This window comes from Phytophthora sojae (genome assembly GCF_000149755.1).
Source record: "Phytophthora sojae unplaced genomic scaffold PHYSOscaffold_4, whole genome shotgun sequence".
Taxonomy (NCBI): Eukaryota; Oomycota; class Peronosporomycetes; order Peronosporales; family Peronosporaceae; genus Phytophthora; species Phytophthora sojae.
Genome location: NW_009258118.1, coordinates 4,313,134 through 4,329,459, shown reverse-complemented (window position 1 = coordinate 4,329,459; position 16,326 = coordinate 4,313,134). Strand labels below are relative to the sequence as shown.

General features: G+C 53.3%; 8 protein-coding genes across 8 annotated transcripts; 3 read left to right on the top strand and 5 right to left on the bottom strand.

The window, feature by feature from the left end:
- Positions 1–625: 625 nt before the first annotated feature.
- Positions 626–1,325, bottom strand: PHYSODRAFT_331848 (hypothetical protein; the record flags this gene model as incomplete). The annotated part of the gene is made up of 4 exons (XM_009528700.1): positions 626–742; positions 817–906; positions 957–1,132; positions 1,187–1,325. 4 exons carry the CDS (start codon positions 1,323–1,325, stop codon positions 626–628), a joined length of 522 nt encoding a protein of 173 aa, XP_009526995.1.
- Positions 1,326–2,022: 697 nt separating this feature from the next.
- PHYSODRAFT_331847 (hypothetical protein) lies at positions 2,023–3,532 on the top strand (the record flags this gene model as incomplete). The annotated part of the gene is made up of 4 exons (XM_009528699.1): positions 2,023–2,458; positions 2,667–2,938; positions 3,025–3,177; positions 3,263–3,532. 4 exons carry the CDS (start codon positions 2,023–2,025, stop codon positions 3,530–3,532), a joined length of 1,131 nt encoding a protein of 376 aa, XP_009526994.1.
- A 513-nt stretch (positions 3,533–4,045) lies between these two features.
- PHYSODRAFT_498616 (hypothetical protein) lies at positions 4,046–4,321 on the top strand (the record flags this gene model as incomplete). The annotated part of the gene is made up of 1 exon (XM_009528698.1): positions 4,046–4,321. A coding segment is annotated over one exon (276 nt), but the record flags the coding sequence as incomplete, so codon positions are not given.
- Positions 4,322–5,864: 1,543 nt separating this feature from the next.
- On the bottom strand, positions 5,865–6,307 carry PHYSODRAFT_499899 (hypothetical protein; the record flags this gene model as incomplete). The annotated part of the gene is made up of 3 exons (XM_009528697.1): positions 5,865–5,955; positions 6,019–6,153; positions 6,210–6,307. Coding segments are annotated over 3 exons (324 nt in total), but the record flags the coding sequence as incomplete, so codon positions are not given.
- PHYSODRAFT_503576 (hypothetical protein) lies at positions 6,308–6,571 on the bottom strand (the record flags this gene model as incomplete). Its single annotated transcript, XM_009528696.1, has 1 exon — positions 6,308–6,571. A coding segment is annotated over one exon (264 nt), but the record flags the coding sequence as incomplete, so codon positions are not given.
- Positions 6,572–8,125: 1,554 nt separating this feature from the next.
- PHYSODRAFT_331845 (hypothetical protein) lies at positions 8,126–12,104 on the bottom strand (the record flags this gene model as incomplete). Its single annotated transcript, XM_009528695.1, has 7 exons — positions 8,126–8,623; positions 8,795–9,094; positions 9,262–9,657; positions 9,774–9,851; positions 9,926–10,132; positions 10,209–10,535; positions 10,725–12,104. The coding sequence occupies 7 exons, from the start codon at positions 12,102–12,104 to the stop codon at positions 8,126–8,128; spliced, it is 3,186 nt and encodes a 1,061-aa protein (XP_009526990.1).
- A 1,091-nt stretch (positions 12,105–13,195) lies between these two features.
- On the bottom strand, positions 13,196–13,775 carry PHYSODRAFT_331844 (hypothetical protein; the record flags this gene model as incomplete). Its single annotated transcript, XM_009528694.1, has 3 exons — positions 13,196–13,326; positions 13,412–13,468; positions 13,562–13,775. The coding sequence occupies 3 exons, from the start codon at positions 13,773–13,775 to the stop codon at positions 13,196–13,198; spliced, it is 402 nt and encodes a 133-aa protein (XP_009526989.1).
- Positions 13,776–14,730: 955 nt separating this feature from the next.
- Positions 14,731–15,917, top strand: PHYSODRAFT_300822 (hypothetical protein; the record flags this gene model as incomplete). The annotated part of the gene is made up of 3 exons (XM_009528693.1): positions 14,731–15,024; positions 15,286–15,833; positions 15,878–15,917. 3 exons carry the CDS (start codon positions 14,731–14,733, stop codon positions 15,915–15,917), a joined length of 882 nt encoding a protein of 293 aa, XP_009526988.1.
- Positions 15,918–16,326: the final 409 nt, after the last annotated feature.

Sequence of the window (16,326 nt, the reverse complement as noted above, 5' to 3'; positions counted from 1 at the left end):
GCAAATAGCAGCGGAACATCCCATAAAGTAACCACTCTCGATGTTAATCTCGAGCCATATATTTTATATTTTTGTGCACCTGTTAACTATAAAATTTAAATTCTTGAAAAACAGCAGTGTACATAATGTGACTTTACATAACCTGCAAAATAATAAATTCGTTTCAAAATCATCGATTTAAGCTTGCGGTCGTTATTTTACTTTCAGTTTTTTTTTTTTGGGGGGGGGGGGTCTGAAGTTGATGCCAAGGTCAAAACAACTTCAACCGAATTTCTGAAGTGTTAGCACTTACATGAACTACCTGTCGAAAACAGTATGTCGATAACCTACAAGACACGACCTTGTTCTATCAAAATGTCGGGCTCGATTCGACTTCTTTGAGGCTGCGAAAACTTTATGGGGTCGGGAAAAGCCGTCTCAAGGGTAGGCAGTGGTGGTATTGCATGTTAATCTACCGTGGCCTAAACATTCATCTGTTAGTCGAGTACGCCTAAAGCACCTGTACTACTATCGCCGCTACCAGCGGGTTAGTAGTACTCATAGCCGCTGTCCTCGTTAGCATTCGATTTGACCTCCAATCTTGCGCTCGCCAGATCTTCAACCATGTCGTAGGAGGGCTTGTGTTTTAGTCGTCGAAGTTCTTCGTTTTGAAAAATGTGAAGACCAAATTCTGGACGATCGGGTCCCTGGCGCGGTTACAAGCCTGCGAGTGTACGAAGTTGTTGGGCGGAGACGTTTCGCTCTGCGGTCGCACCGGAACAGGCTGCAGAGAACACGACAAGCGCAAGCTCGCGTAAGAGGGGACCGAAACATTACGCGCCAATACTCGAGAATCGCCCGCTTCTTGCCCTTCATGAGCTTCGCCTCCCTCGACGTGTCCCGACTCATGCCAAGATACTTCACCAACTTTACAGCCGTAGAGCCCTACTGTCTCAGGCGACGACAAAGCCGTTCACTTGCGCCAGCGTGTTCTTGTCCATGCCACGCTCAGGATAGCGAGGGTCCAAAAGATACGTGACGCCGTGCGCGTCTCCGTAGATGAAGTTGAAGCGTCCCTCCAAGATCTGCGCAGTGTCCTCATTTTCAAAATCAGGGATGCTGCCAGCGTAGATATAAACTTCGCCGCTCTCAACTGGTCCACATACATAACAAAAAGGCCCATTGCATTTTTTACTGAACTACAGACTCATCAACCACAGTGGTCGCTCCAGGTGCGAGCTGCGGCGCGTGTACCAACCATTCAGCTCGATAAAGCAATGCCCGACTTTTAAATCACTGCTGGTCGTAGGCGTAATTAACCCCTCATTCCCACTGTTTGTGACCATGTTCGCTCGTCAGATACTCCGACGTAGTGACATATATAAGTTTGTATGTAGGAGGAAAAAGTCAGGCTGGGATCAAATCCTAATGCTATCATTGGGCATATTCTCCGACATGTACCTTCGACATGTCCACTTGATTTTAATAGCAGAGGTCAACAAATTAGTGCACATGTCGGAGGAGAGGACAAGCTGGAGACGTCGTTTTGGTTTTTTGCTCAAGGGGAAAGGGAGAAAAATGCCAGATCATACCCACCTCCCCCCACCCACACACACACACATCAGATTTATACCAAGCCATCCAGCATATCGTTCGGTTGAGTCGTCAGCAGATCAGCATGTGGAGTAGTATGAAATTCCGAATGTGACAAACCACGTATTCCTCGCCTCTTGTGGTATTCGCGATGAGCAATGTAGGCGTCGCTAGGAAAAATATTATTCCATATCAATAGTACTGCTATTTTTTGTACGGAATTATTAACTATTGTAATATATGAAGAATACATATTATTGATATCGACACCAATATATCGGTAATATAATATTTGTCGGTTCGGTCCAAGCGGACCGGTCAAAACGACAACTTGAGTGGCTCTGGAGAGGCAACGTCAAGCTTTCTCCACCGTACAACCAACCTGTGCTTCGCGCACTCACTCTCTCATTTCCTATTCGCCCTGCTGGAGCCCCCACCGTTCTCCACGCTATGACTTCGACCACGAACCGCGACCTCTGTCGCTTCTTCTACGCGGCGACAACTGACCACTACTACGCCTGCAACTACTGCGGCACGCGCCGCCAGCAGCTTCCCTCAAGTGGCTACGCCAACTTGCTCAGCCATCTCAAGGACAAGTACCCCAACTACGTCGAGGACTACGCAGCCCATCAGCTCAGCCAGGCTGGATCTCTCTCCGCCTTTGGCTTTGTCAACCCGAGGGCAGCCAACATGTACCGCTGGATGGCGTGGGTCGTCGACCGCAACATGCCCCTCAGTGAGGTCGACGACCCAATCACCTGGGCGATGTCTGCCCTAGATCCCACCTGCTCCAAGACCCTGAAGCTCTACCTGGCTTCTACGAAGGCGCTTGTCGAGGGCGTGATCGGTGTCGACATGCAAGGGGTGTGCGGCGCCATGTACGACGGTTGGACGTGCAACTTAGAGCACTATGTTGCTGTATTTGGCGTGTTCTGCAAGAACGGGAAACTTGAGCAACCGCTCCTTGCTATTGCACAAATGGGAGAGGGCGATCTGACGGTCCCAGCGCATTGCGCATTCATCACGCGCGTGTTCGAGAAATACAACCAATCACTGGAGAGCTTGGCGTTTTTGCTTGGCGACAATTGCGCCAGCCACCAACCGAGCAACTGCGACACGCCTCGAGGTCCCGCTGATTGGCTGTGCATCTCACCGCTTTAAATTGGCGGTGAACAAGTACCTGGAGGACTGCACGGACGATGTGCGCGCGGTGAGCGCGCTGATGCAAGCGTTGCGCACCATCAACAATCGCGCTGCGTTGAAGGACCAGACGAAGCTGTCGCCGCTGCGCCTGAACGTGACCCGTTGGGGCTCAACCTTCAAGATGTTGGCGCGCTACGTTCGTATCCGGGACGATATCAAGCAAGTAGAGGTTGTCTTCGATCTCATCCCCAAGGCGGCAATGCACATACGTATCAAGAGCCTTCTCGAGGACCTACGGATTTTTGACAGGTCACCGTTGCACTCCAGTCCGACGACCTGTCACTTGCAGATGTGCGTGTGCTGTCCGACTCTATTGTTGAGCGCTTCCCGCTGCTTAAGTCAAAGCTCGGCCCCACGGCAAGCATCGTGCACTCTCCCAGCTTCGAGACGGCTGCTGTGAAGGTATGTTATTATTTTCAGTATTAATCATGTGCCTTTGGACACTACTAACGAACATGTTATTTGCCTGTAATATCCAGGTTATTAGTGGGGAAGGCCAAAGCGCAAAACAAAGGCGACACAGGGTGGTGTAGCTGACGCCTATGTGCCGATCACTCAAAACACCAAGCGACGCACAGGGCGCGCGCCCAAACCAGCTGAGGAACGCACAGTCGGGTCCACCCACCCTCTGTCGATGTCAAACCTAGAGCTGCTTGAACGTGCTGAGGCGCTTATCGGCTCGGAGACTGATGAATCTAACGAAAGCGACTCCGAGGAAGTAGAAGGAAGTGATGGTGATAAAATGGACTGTCAATGAACGATATGCAACGCGCCAAGCGCAGAGAGAATATAATAGCTACGGCTGCTGATGTCAATGTGCTCCGCGATGAGGATGTCAGGTTATATACCAGACTTGAGTCCGACGGTCCCTATGAAGACTATGACAGTGGAGATTCCAAGGACTGGCCTGCGTTGTCCGTTTTAGATATGCAATCCCAATTTGAGGTTTTCGACTGTATGGACGACAGCACTATTTATGACGACGACGCGCTGCTGAAGCTGGCAAAAAATCGAGATGAGATCAAGGCATGGGAGACTTCTTGTAGGGAAAAAGTACAAAATAATACGCTGGCTGGAATGCTAGTATAATTGTACGGCATGATATTGATACTAATGACTTACCATTTGTGTAGTTCCGGGAACGACCGATAGAAGACCTGAGTACCATGGACTGTATAACGGCGCGTGGGGTCCGTCCGATGAGGCTCTCAAGATCGCTGACCCTCCGTTCGATTTGTTTTGGTTCTTTTTTCCATAGCAAATTGTGCGTAAAATTGCAGAGGAGAGCAATCGGTACGCAGCCCGGACACTCATCGCGCGAGCTCGAAGAATACGAGATCGCCAATTACGATGCAAAAACCGAGGATCAAGGTCATCGGACGTTGAGTCATTGGCCCAGATACGAGAGCGACTAAGCCGTATGGAGTCGTTCGCACCACATGAGTATGCGCTTGTGTTTGGGCTCTTGATCGCATGTATGCTCTGTCCCCATAAACGACGCTTATCTAGCCATTGGAGCACAACAAGAGCTGGGGTAGTCCCTTAACCCCTCTAACCCGTATTCTGTATCCTACAGAATACGCATTGTCACAGGACATAATATCCAGCAAACTTGTCCTCTCTTTCGAACTTCGCATATGGATGTTTGTATAGCCGGTATTGTGCACATCTTCCTGTTAGATTAGCGATGGGAAGATAAACGGGGTTTATTCCGCGGTAATAGACGACCACCAACAGGTTTGAAAATTCGGGTGGAAGCCTAAAACCGCCGCGTGTCAGCCACTCGTACTTTCCTTCATTCCGAAACTGCGCTGTTCAACACGTCGCAATGCAAGCTTTGTTGGGGCCCGTCGAGCGCGCCCAAGTGGCCAAGGACCATGGCCGAAGACGATCATGATGAGCGCCATTGTGATCTACAGGTAAGCGAGAGCGTGTACTGTGCTCTGTAACATTGTACTAGTGGTATATTGATTCTACGTTGCGATGTTGATTACCAGACCTGGTGATCCGACCCAGACGACGCTATGAGCTCTCCCGTGTGGCCCGATTGGCAAATCGATTGCGGAGTCAGCGCACAACCTCATCGGTTCCTACGAGGTTTTGAGCGTGCTCTACGCTCGCCACGACCAATAGAAGCTCGCCATTTCGGCATATGGTGGATACATTGAGCATGTTTTGTTCACTTTCGTAGCTGTTCTGTGCACAATGTACCCAGCGCTTGACCGCAAGATGCGAAAGGGCTTCCAACAGCAAATCTTTGACAGGTTTTGAAGGATACTTTAATCAAGTCTAATGCTTATTCTGTAGGATACAGAATAAGATCTGGGGCTAGAAGGGTTAAGGAACGTTTGGCGCATGGATGCCATGGAACAGGTATACAGTCAAACCTTCGGTTTCGTTGCCAACTGCTACTAAGTAGTGTGCGATGTAGGTTCGACGAGATAATGCAACACCTGCACTTCTCGGATAACACCGATTCACTGGGACAGAACCCGGAAAACACACAGAAAAATGGCTTGGCACACAACATATGTGAAAACACATAAATCTTGCGTGGTGCACATCAAGTACATGCTGCACCACACTAAAAACGCGCGGCACACCGCGCGTAGAACCAACACACCAAACTCGGGCTACTACACACCACTGAATATCAGCGAATAGTATCTACGAGAACAGTCGAATTTCAACCAGTATATGTGCTGTATCTACCTCATATCTTCTGGTTGCCTCTGTGTATCTTCCTGCATACTCGAAAACACAGTATTCCCCACAACCCGCCACACCAGCCCCCGCAGCCCGCAGCTCGCAGCCCGACTCACAATGCCCCCCAAGTACCAGTGGACAACCATCTGCAGCGACATGGCACGCGAAGACTCCCAGCTGCTCGTAGAGGACATGAAGGTCTTCATCATCATGAAGAGTCAACTGGTACCCTGCGTCGTATGCGCCCTAAACAGGCCCCACAAGATGCGATACCAGGCTCCTCGTAAGTGATTCCGCATTTGCGGAGAGCGATGTAAGGTCTTGCAATACATTGAGTATTTTGCAATGATTATCTATTGTTCTTGCTGCTATTGCGTTATTTATTATTGTGATCTTGGCCCAGGAAATACAATATAGTATGGTATTTTCCGAGCCCTGTTCACAAGCGCTAGATCGAGAAGCCCGAGGAACAGACTACAAATACACATACGATACAAGATGGACCCACCACTGTAATAAATGCATCCAAGCACTTACTTTTTGTAGCACTTCTTGAACTTAAATGCCTCTTGGACCGAAAACCGCTGTTGACGCAGTTGATCGTGGACATCGACATCATTCATATTGTCATCACCAATTTCGGGCACGGAATGTCCACCCAGATATTTCGAACTATCGTTGAAAACAATATTAGTTTATCCGGTTGATAGAGAATATTGTCACAACACGAACCTGTAGTTAGTTGCTGCACTCTGGCACCTGTTGCGAGGAAGTGGACCGGCTTCGAGTCCCACCAGCAACATGCTATCATCGCGGGAACAGCCTTTCATCGGGCAAGCGCGTACGAGCCCCGAACAATATCGTCAGGCCTTTTCTTACGCTTTTCTTTCAGTTCTGCTGGAAACCCGATACATCGAGTCTGAATTGTGCCCACTGCGTAAGTGTTGTTTGACAAAAGCTCAAGTCCCAGCGCGGCAGACGTGTAGAACCTGTCTATTACAACAATTCTGTGGTCTTGTTGTTCGGTTGGAAGTACCTTGTCAAGATTCCGTAGAACGGCAGCAGGTTCTGACTTGTCGTCAATAGTTTGTTTACCTCCAAGATGTGCCTGTTTGTCAAAGTAGACTTCCAACCTATGATTAGTAGAAAGATTTACCCATACTGTTAGCTGAAAATGCGATTTTCTCCAGCATGACGCAAATCCTACCTCATGCAATATGACGTTCTAGACACCATGTCATGAATAGTTTCTCCCCAGTTGTGAGGCGTATCCATCATATACATCCGTGTCCTGTTGAACTTCGAGTGAGGTGGAAGCATTCCCTCATCGAACGACAAACTTGACCTAGGTATGTACCCATTCTTGAAGGTTTGCTCCAACGTGTCGAGGACGGGGCGAATCTTCCATGCTCTATCATTTCTGCCAGTGGATGACAAAATAGGACATACACAATGCGACAAACAGGTGGTACCCAAAATGTGCGGGTGCCAGACAGATAAGAACGAGGACGTGGTCGAGGCAGGGGGAAGCAAGGACGAGGGCCACCCATCCCGCGGCCCGGCCACGCGTCCCCACCAAGGCTCCAAATTGCCCCACTTTCCAATCGGCGAAGCACTGCACAAACGGCGCGGCGTGCCTCGGCCGCGCACTCTGGCCGGCACGGAGGCATGCCCAAGCCGACACGGCGGCTCCCAAGGCGGGCACTCCGGCGCGGCGTGCCTCAGCCGCGCAGTCGGCGGCTCCTGGCTGAAGAAGCTTTACTCAACGTACGTGGCATCAGTCTACAGCTTGTGTAGAACGTGTTGAAGGGCAACCCCCCTGTACCGTTCTAGCTGATGACTGCAGGCTGGTGGCATGTATGTGTAGTACTACTTGCACACGGCCAGCGCCTGCAAGACTTCGTTCCGTGCAATTAGCGTAGGAAGTAAAATGTATTAAGTGTTGAGTAGAAACTAAGATAGTGATTATTTCCTACGTGTGTTCCATGATTTAGTCTTCCTCTGCCTCTGCTTCGATGAAAGCACGCTCAACCTTACGGCGCTTGCGCTGTCAGTACTTCTTTATCTCTGCGGAGGGTAGTTTGCCGGCAGACTCCCATGTAGGCTCCCAACTCGTTAGGAATTCAACTCTTCCATTGTTGCGCCGGTCGTCGAGAATAGTCTGCATCTGGTATGTCGGTCGCCTTTGCAGGTCGACGCCAGTGGGTAGGACTCACTCCGCCTCCCCTGTGTCGTCACCCTGCTGTGCAGCTTCGACGGGTAGGGCTTTAGTGATGCGGTACTTGGGCACCGCGTCCAACAGGCGCTTGATTGCGTCTCCGGTACTCGAGGCGTCGTTTCGGATTACGCCCCACGACCTCAAGTACCGGGCGGCTGCCTCGTCCAGCCTGCCCCACCCCGTGCCTTAAGGTAAGCCGTGCACCAATTGAAAAAAGCCTTGAACGCGTTGGGGGGCTCTTGGGCGGAGTCGGCGGCCTGCATCTTGGTTGTACTTGGGGAGGAGGAAGGAGACAATTGGAAAATGAGTAGCACGTAAGAAGTGGAGGAGGCATACGCGTAGGTTACAGGTTTTGCAATAGTTTCGCTATAACGGATGGGAAGTGCAACATGACTTTATTTTAGTTAAGCCACATAACAGCTAACATTAGTCAGTGCTCAGTGCATGCCCGTTGGTACGGGGTCGTCCAGCAGGAACGCGGGAACCGCTGGCACGCGACTTGCGTCGCTTCCTAGGCACAGAACGGTTGACCAGTATCCGCTTTCCGTCCAGCCCCGTGTAATACTTGACCTGCAGGGCGAAGGCATGGATGCAGATGGCGAACTTGAAGTTGTACTTGCATCCGCAGGTTAGTCGCTCAACGTCCACATGCCAGCCACCATCGGGTTGTCCTTCTTGTTCCATTCGCGTATAGTTGGCTCCCATTTGGGGCCACCTCGCGGCTTCGACCCAATTCGGGGTAGATACACCCGATGACACCCTCGCGACAGTACACGAACAGCATTGGGTGTCGGGGATGCGAGTAGGAGCTCGATGCTTGAGCGCCATGTCGCGAAGAAGGTCGCGCTGCCGGAACTCTTTAACGCGGGCCTTCAGCTGCTGTGTAGCTTGAGGGACTTCTTTGAAGGCGCGAGGGGTCACCGACTGGTGTCCACATCAGTCCGCGAGCAGTCGGATCAACGTTCTAATCTTGTGCTTGGTACGCAGCGTGTAGTCACGCTTAATCAGGCGGTTAAATTGTTCCACGGGATTGTTCGTCGTGGCATAACCACCTGGAGTGTGGAAACACTACCAGTGGTTGAACTCACTCTTCACCCAGACGTTGTTGAAGTAGGTGCCAAACACCTTCAGATCTTGGTCGGCCGACCACCTCGCGAGCACCGTTTTGGCTTGTTCGTCATACACTTGGTGGTCGGGAGCGAAGTGCAAGTCGTATATATCGACCACCACTTGTTCGCACAAACGGTCCGGTACGGCTTTAATGCGTTCGTGGACCTTGACCATGACGTGGTAAAAGCACATCAGGTAGGTGAGGTCGGAGTCGACACCAAAACCTTGGCTGACCGCGTTTAGCTGCACAGCCTCCGCGTCGGCCATGACATACTTGAGCAGCAGCTGTTGTTCCGTCACCGCGGTAAACATCTTTCGGGGGGGGGGGGGGGGGGGGCGGTTAGCGCTTGAACGTAGATCCCCTCCAGCCGCTGGGAGACAATAAACACTGCCACCAGATGGAACGAGCGACCGCGATCCGATACACCACAAATTATGACAGGGTACGCCACTTGGTTCAACTTGAAGGTGCCGTCCATGTGGAACACGAACGAGTTGGGGTCTCGAGCCGCGTTGCGCAACAAGATCTTCGTTGTGAGACCCACCAAAAACGGGTGCTCGTCGGATCCGTTCCCCACATATGACTTGCCCTTGCCGTCCCGGTCCCAACCAAACGAGAACGGCTGGGTATCGGTTGTCGCTGGTCCAAATGCCAGTTGGTCGATCTGGTCCCGAGTGTCCTCATAGTCGTCGTTTCCGTGGAGATTTTTCTTGGTGAAGCTGCTGACGAACCACTGGACTTGACGCAGGGTAGGCATCTCCGTCTCAGTGAGCCCAAATCGCCCAGCCATGCCCATGCGGATTCGGGCCGGCTTCAGTCCTTGGGTCGCCATTTCGCGCCCGTAGTCCTTCAGCCGGGGGGGGGAGTTGGGGTTTGCGAGGGTCCCGAGCCATTGTCTCGTGACTACCAGTCTCCATGATCGTCACGCGATTCAGCTCTTGGCAGGTCAGAACCTTGGCTAACCACGGGCAGTCGGCGTATGGAGTTACAACCACGCATGTTTCCGAGGAGCACTTCAGCAACTTGACGTCCCAGCAGCGCCTATTCGCACGTAAAACATCAAGATTTCAAAGTTCTCAGGCAACAACGACGCCCGCTGTGGCGTGATCACCAACTTGGCTTGAGAAAAGAGGCGCTCGCAGCGGTTGCTCGTAGGGGGCATCCTCTTCAGCAGTTCCGAGTGCAGCGATAGGCCCACCATGCGCTGCGCTCATCTTCTTAGCCTTCAGGACGGCGGCCGCGAAGTTCTTCTTCTTCTGCGCGTCGTCGTCTTCGTCCCTCTCCTTGCGCTTACCTCCCACGGCCGCTGGCGCTGTTGCGACCTCGAAAGACGGATGGCCTTGCGCTCATTGGCTGTGACTCGGATCCCGAGTCAGGTTGGATTTGGATCGCACGCACATGTTTGGCTGGAGCGGCCGGCGCAGGCGTCGCTGGTGCTTTTTGTCGGTACTTGCTGGATCCATACGCGGACTTCTTCTGTCGGTTCTTCGCCCGATCCAAGGCACGCAGGACTTCTTCCAACTCGTCAGCATCCGGCAGTCGGAGCAATGTCAGCCGATCCGCCAGATCCTGATCGCCCAGAGTCACAATGAAATGGTCCACATGCTCCCGCTTTTCCTTGGATCCACCGTCTTTGATCTTGAGTCGAGCACGGAGTCCGGCGACGTTAAGTCGGTAGAGATAATCCAGCGGAGACTCGTCCGATCGCTTGCGAGCATGATAGTACTGGCGGGCGACGGAGATCCCCAATCAACAGTATTGCGTCTGGAAGCTGCGAAGGAGATCCGGCCACTTATTGCGTGTGGATCGAGGTAGCTGGCGGTACCAGTTCCGCGCCGATCCAGACAGCAGATCCGCGAAGGTCAGGCACTTCTCTTCGTCAGGTGCTTGATCGCGGAGGAACGCAGACTTCACCTTGCTAACCCAAGCTCTCGCTCGATCCTCGTCTTGGTCCTTGCCAGAGAACTCCTTCAGATCCGAGACCGCTGAGATCCGGACTCGTTGGATCAGGGCTGAACCTGTGGATCCGGTCGCGGTGGTGGCTACTGTAGCGCGTGCTGGGGCCGGGAAGTCAATGTCGTCAGGGTCGAACTCCCAGTGTGGATCCGGATCCGACGATCCAGTGAACTCCATCTCGACATCTTGGGATCCGTGATTCTGAACCGCCCCCGGTGTCATGGCTGGGGTCAAAGCTCCCTGCTCCTTCAAGAACCTGTTCATAGCTGCTTGGAAGAACGACTCCAGTCTACTAGTCGACATGTCGGATCCTGATGCCGTCGCTGTTGGATCCACCGATGGAGCTGACTGCTTCTTGGATCGAGGCTGGGATCGGGGCTGAGGACTTGCTTCGCGTTGGATCTGGGCTCGGGCGCGTAGCATCGAGGCTCCCGATGGTTCAAGTGACATGCGTCGCGACTCCGAAGACGTGTCCGACCCAAGCTCTGCAGCCGACACATAAGTTGACGACGTCCGACATCCTGTGGATCCTTCTTGTAGTGATCTTGGATCCGGGATTGTGGGATCCGGCTTCGGCTGGATCTCGCCTACCAGCACCTTCAGCCGGTTGAACATCATCTCCGTCGTGGCACGGAGTTGGATTGGATCGATCTCGTACATCACTGACGCGTCGAACGCTCCAGCCACGAGACCAACATCCCTCAGCGGCTGCATCAGGCGTTCCATCTCGGGCAAAATTCCTGGACGATTAACGGCTGCCGGAAGTGTCAGGGGTCCCTGCAGGGCTCCGATCTGCTTCACACCGAACTTCTGCATAATTGGATCCACTGTCAGAAAGCTGCGTAGTTTCTTCTCGTGATGACGGATCCATGATGCCTCGGATCCATCCTGGGCCGAGGTTTCTGGATCTTCGTCCTCCAGCTCCGGGGCCTTCATTTTCCTTCTCGTAGCGGTTTTCTTCGTCTGGGTCTTGTCTGGATGGAAGATGTAGGGCTCTTGTTTCACTGGAGAGTCAGCAAATGCATACCGATCCTGGCCAGCCTTGGTTTGTTTTGTTAGTGGATCTTGACTTTTGTCGCGATCCACCGGGGTCCCCGAAGGGACCTGTGGAGGAGGTTGAGGTTTCTCTTCTGGATCCATGTCTGGATCCATCTCGGTTCCGCCGACAGAGGTCCTCCTTGTACTCTGCCGATCCGTGGATCTTGTTTCATTCAGCAGCGTCGTCGTCGATCCCGATCCCGAAGACGCTTGATCCCCTTGTTCCTTCTTCACTCGAACTTCTTGTTGGGACTCACGGTGAAATCCCGAGTCACCAGAAGATCCGGGCACGCGCACCATTGTGGTGTAGCGTGGATCTTGGATCTGCAATTGCAGGTAGTTCACTAGGAAGGTCTTGGATCTGGCCAATATATTACTCCAGTCTTACAACCAACACTAGATCTGCTACCGCTAACCTCTCTACGCTGTGTAGGGCCAATGTCGTTCCCGTTTCCAGGCGATGGAGGAAGCACTTGCGTTGTACAAGGCAAATTCTGGTCTTTGGGGGGGGGGGGAGATACCGCTTGTGGACGCTTGGTAGCTTAATCTGCGAGATTGCCAATCCAACTTCCCAACTGCGCCCGAACACCGACTTACGGAGGGGGTCCCCCGATGATCCGTGATCTGTGTCACCTTGTGTACCCGTCGGTAGGGCTGGATCTGCATTGGTGTCTTCCGAAGCGTCCGAGCCTTGAAGAGAGAACAGTCTGGGCGAGACGCGGGGATGTGGGTGGAGCAGCGTGGAAAACTTCACTCTGCTCGCAGTAGTATTCCAAATCCAGTGGTCTTGTACTTGGATCTGGCGGCCTGGATCTGGATCCGGCCGGGTTGTTGCCTTTCGAGGTTGTTGTCCTTTACGTTGCCTTCGCAGGTCTTCCTTAATCGTGTTTGCCGCCTCCATTGACGGTGTCGTTGACAGTTGAGACGAGAAGGACGCACCGGCCAAACAGATAACTCCTTGGACGTCGTGTGGGGCCAAATCCAATCTCCACAGCGCGAGTCGTGCGGGGCCAATATGTGCTTCCCCGTCGAGCCGTCCGGACCACTTGAGCTCTTCCAGGCAAATTCGGGTCTGATTTATGCTTAAGTTCGTTCCTATCCCAAAATCCTATCGCCATGTGGATCCTATCACCCCATCCGTACTTACCGACTCTATGGACCCTCTTTACCTTCATTGCGTGTCAGCTGCTTGCCCGTCGAGTCGTGTCCACCACTCCACGATTACGCTGGGATGTCGAATTGAACCCATCTTGGATCTGGATCACATGGGTACAGATCCAGATCCATCTGAGTCTGGATCCAGATCCATCTGAGTCCAGATCCGTCACCTGTCTCATCCACTGCCATAACTCTTTTCCGGGAATTGCGCTTCTCCACAAAGGTATCATATTCTATAGGGCACCACATCGCCCCGACGCAGTTGGCATGGCATAGTCATCACCCGTGACCATCTTCGCCATGCCCGCCGGGAACAGCTCCGAGTTATCGCAGGTGCAGGTCTCTCCCGCGAAGATACGGGAGACTAGCAACAACACGACCGCAATTCATCGTTTCCTGGCCGTCGTGACGCACACGGAGCTGTGAGCATCCGCATTCACCCACAATACCAGCTACAGCCACGAACAGCGACCTCATCACCAGCGTGCCATCGTCGGCGAACTGCTCTCACGCACCGAGGGCGATCGCCTACGCCAACACGAGCAAAACAAGCAGCTGCGGCATCTAGCTGCTCCATATCGTAGTAGTAGATACATCACCGGACATCAACACACTGACCCGCATGCTGTCCTGCCCTTCGTGGCGCACACAAAGCTTGGTGCCTCCACGTCTGCCCACAATACAGGCTACGGCCTCACCATCCAACCTCAACCTGTTCTCCACTGGCGTATCCTCGGCGGTGAACTGCTCTGACTGGCCAAGGGCAGCCAACGTCGCCAACACGAGCCCAAACACCCCGTCTAGCAGCTCCATAACATCGTAGCACATGCATCGTCATACATCAACGCAGCTACCTCGACCGCAATGCATGCTGGCTTGACCTTCTTGACGCACAGGGAGCTTCGGAACACCGGACACAGCTTAGTGTCGACCGGGACGGATCTTGCTGATGGGGTGACGCATTTAGCGTGCGGCAATCAATGCGTGGCGATCCGCCGATTACCGCGCGCCATAACTACGTCCCCGAGCTTGTATTGAATTCTGTATACTATATTTATTTCTTGATATCAGCAATGGTACAATGTTCCATTTCCTACAGCAAGCAGCGGTTACTGGCGCACTGCTTGCAACGCAATTGCGCTGCACAAGATTTATCGTCTAGAAGAAGGCCCGGGGTGTCCGCCTCCGGTGGTGTAAGCTGCCGTTGGGCAAGCGAGGGCTCGAGGAGCGACCGACGGTGGCGTGAGCTGCCGTTGATAGCTGGGCGAGCGACGGTTGAAGGAGCGGCCGTCGGTGGCACATGTGTTCCCGGCCGCCGTCGGCGAATCGTGAAAAACGATACGTTGAAGAAGAACAAATTGCGCGCACCGAGTGTGACCGTGATCAGTACTGTGGATAGATGTGGGGGCTTGAAGATCCCTATGCGTCACGAAGGCCAGCAGAGCGGGCGTTGCGGTCGCGTCAGGGCGGGCCTCAGCGTCCGGTGATTTACCTACTACTACGATATGGAGCTGTGAGATGCAGTCGCTGATGGTACGGCTCGTATTGGCGTCATCGGTCGCCCTGAGCAAGTGAAAAACGTCCACCCGAGACGGCCCGCAGTAGTGAACTGGTTGAGCGCTCAGGGTGTGACGGTGCTGGTGTTGGCGTCGGAAGCGGAGGCACAAAGGTCCGGGTGCGTTACCAAGGGCATCATAGCTGGCGGTGCGGTCCAGTTTGTGCGGCGGTGATCGGTGATGTATCTACTACTACGCTATGGAGTTGCGATATGCAGCTACTGCTGGTACGGCTGATATTTTCGTCGTCGGTCGCCTTCGGGGAGTGGGAGCAACTCACGATCGATGATACGCCGAAGAAGAACAAGTTGATAGCGCAGAGAGTGAGAGAGGGCAGTGTTGTAGGCGGGAGCGGAGGCACGAAGTTTTCTGTGCGTGAAGAAGGGCGTGACTGCATGTATTACGGTCGAGGAAGTGCCTGGGGGCTGGAGTCAATTTTGCTTCTGCAAGGTGCCACCGCTAGCTCGACGCTGGTGGGCTTTGAGTCGAAGTTGGAGCTTGCAACGGTGAGCTTGGCAGTAGCCAGCTTGAACACTAAAGATCGCGAGGCGATCCCATCGCTAAACGGAGTACAATTCATTTTTTTCATATGGATCATTGTTTTATCATACAGCTCTATAGGGAACCACACCGCTCCGACGTCATATCCCCAGTTTTCATGGCATAATCATCGCCCGAGACCGCTGACGCTGTCTTCGCTATGCCCGCCGTGAACAGTTTACACGACTCAAGTGTATTGTGTGGACCACATCATAACAATGATTTAGTTTCGCTGCCACTCATTTAGAAAGCGCCTCCGACTTCCGTCGATGCCTCCCCCGACCCCCCCCCCCCAGAACAAGCGCCCTAGGCAATGTCACACAAGGGCAAACGTGCATCGATGTAGCGCAGCCAGCCAGGCACTCATCGTTGCGTCATCTGCCTCTGCTGATCAGACGATGACGAAGACCACTGCGGCGAATCAACGCTTGATGCTCGCTGCTTTGGTGTCGGAGCAAGGTGCTGCTGCTGACATCACGGCCATTGTGCCAGCTCAGCTCGACAAGTCTCCAAAGAGGAAGACCAGTTTGTCTAAACGACGTATATCGCAAGTGCCTACATCGGAGGCGAATGGTGAAGAACGCGAGGCGTCCGCTGTTACGTTGGTCGTGGCGACTGCGCCCACCCAGAAGGCCAAGACCAAGCAACGCCCAACAAGTGCGGGACAATCGGCCGCCCTCGCGATTCAAACGACCACGTCAACAAGTGTGGCTGCTGCTGCAGCGACGGAGAACGGCGTGGCTGCATCGCTTGCTCCCGCGGACCAAACGGCCAAGTTAGAGCGGCGAGCAACACGTGTGGCTGAATCGCTGGCTCCAGTGGCCCAAAAGACCAAATCCAAGCGACGAACAACACGTGAAAATGCTACTGCTGTGACCGCCACGCCAAGGACCGAGAAAACAAAGATATTTGTCTGCCTCCCACGACCATGCGAAACCAGTCGAGGAAGAGCCGAAAGCCCTGGAACGGAACCCTCTAGACCGGCAGTAGCAAGATCCAACCTCCCGCGATCAGAGATCCAAGATCCACGCTGACGGATCCGAGCGAAGCCGCTGTACGCACTGCGGATCCAAGAAGCACTCGCATCTCGGCTGCTGGAAGCGGTTGACGTGTGAGAAGTGCGGCAAGAAGGGTCATCCAGGTGATCATTGCCTCTTCGTGTGCCGTGGGTGTGGTGAACTCCATGACGTGGGCCGGTGCCCGATGGAAGAGTTTTACAACCAGATCCGCCAGTGGTTCAATCCAGCCAAGCATGCGGGGATGCTGCC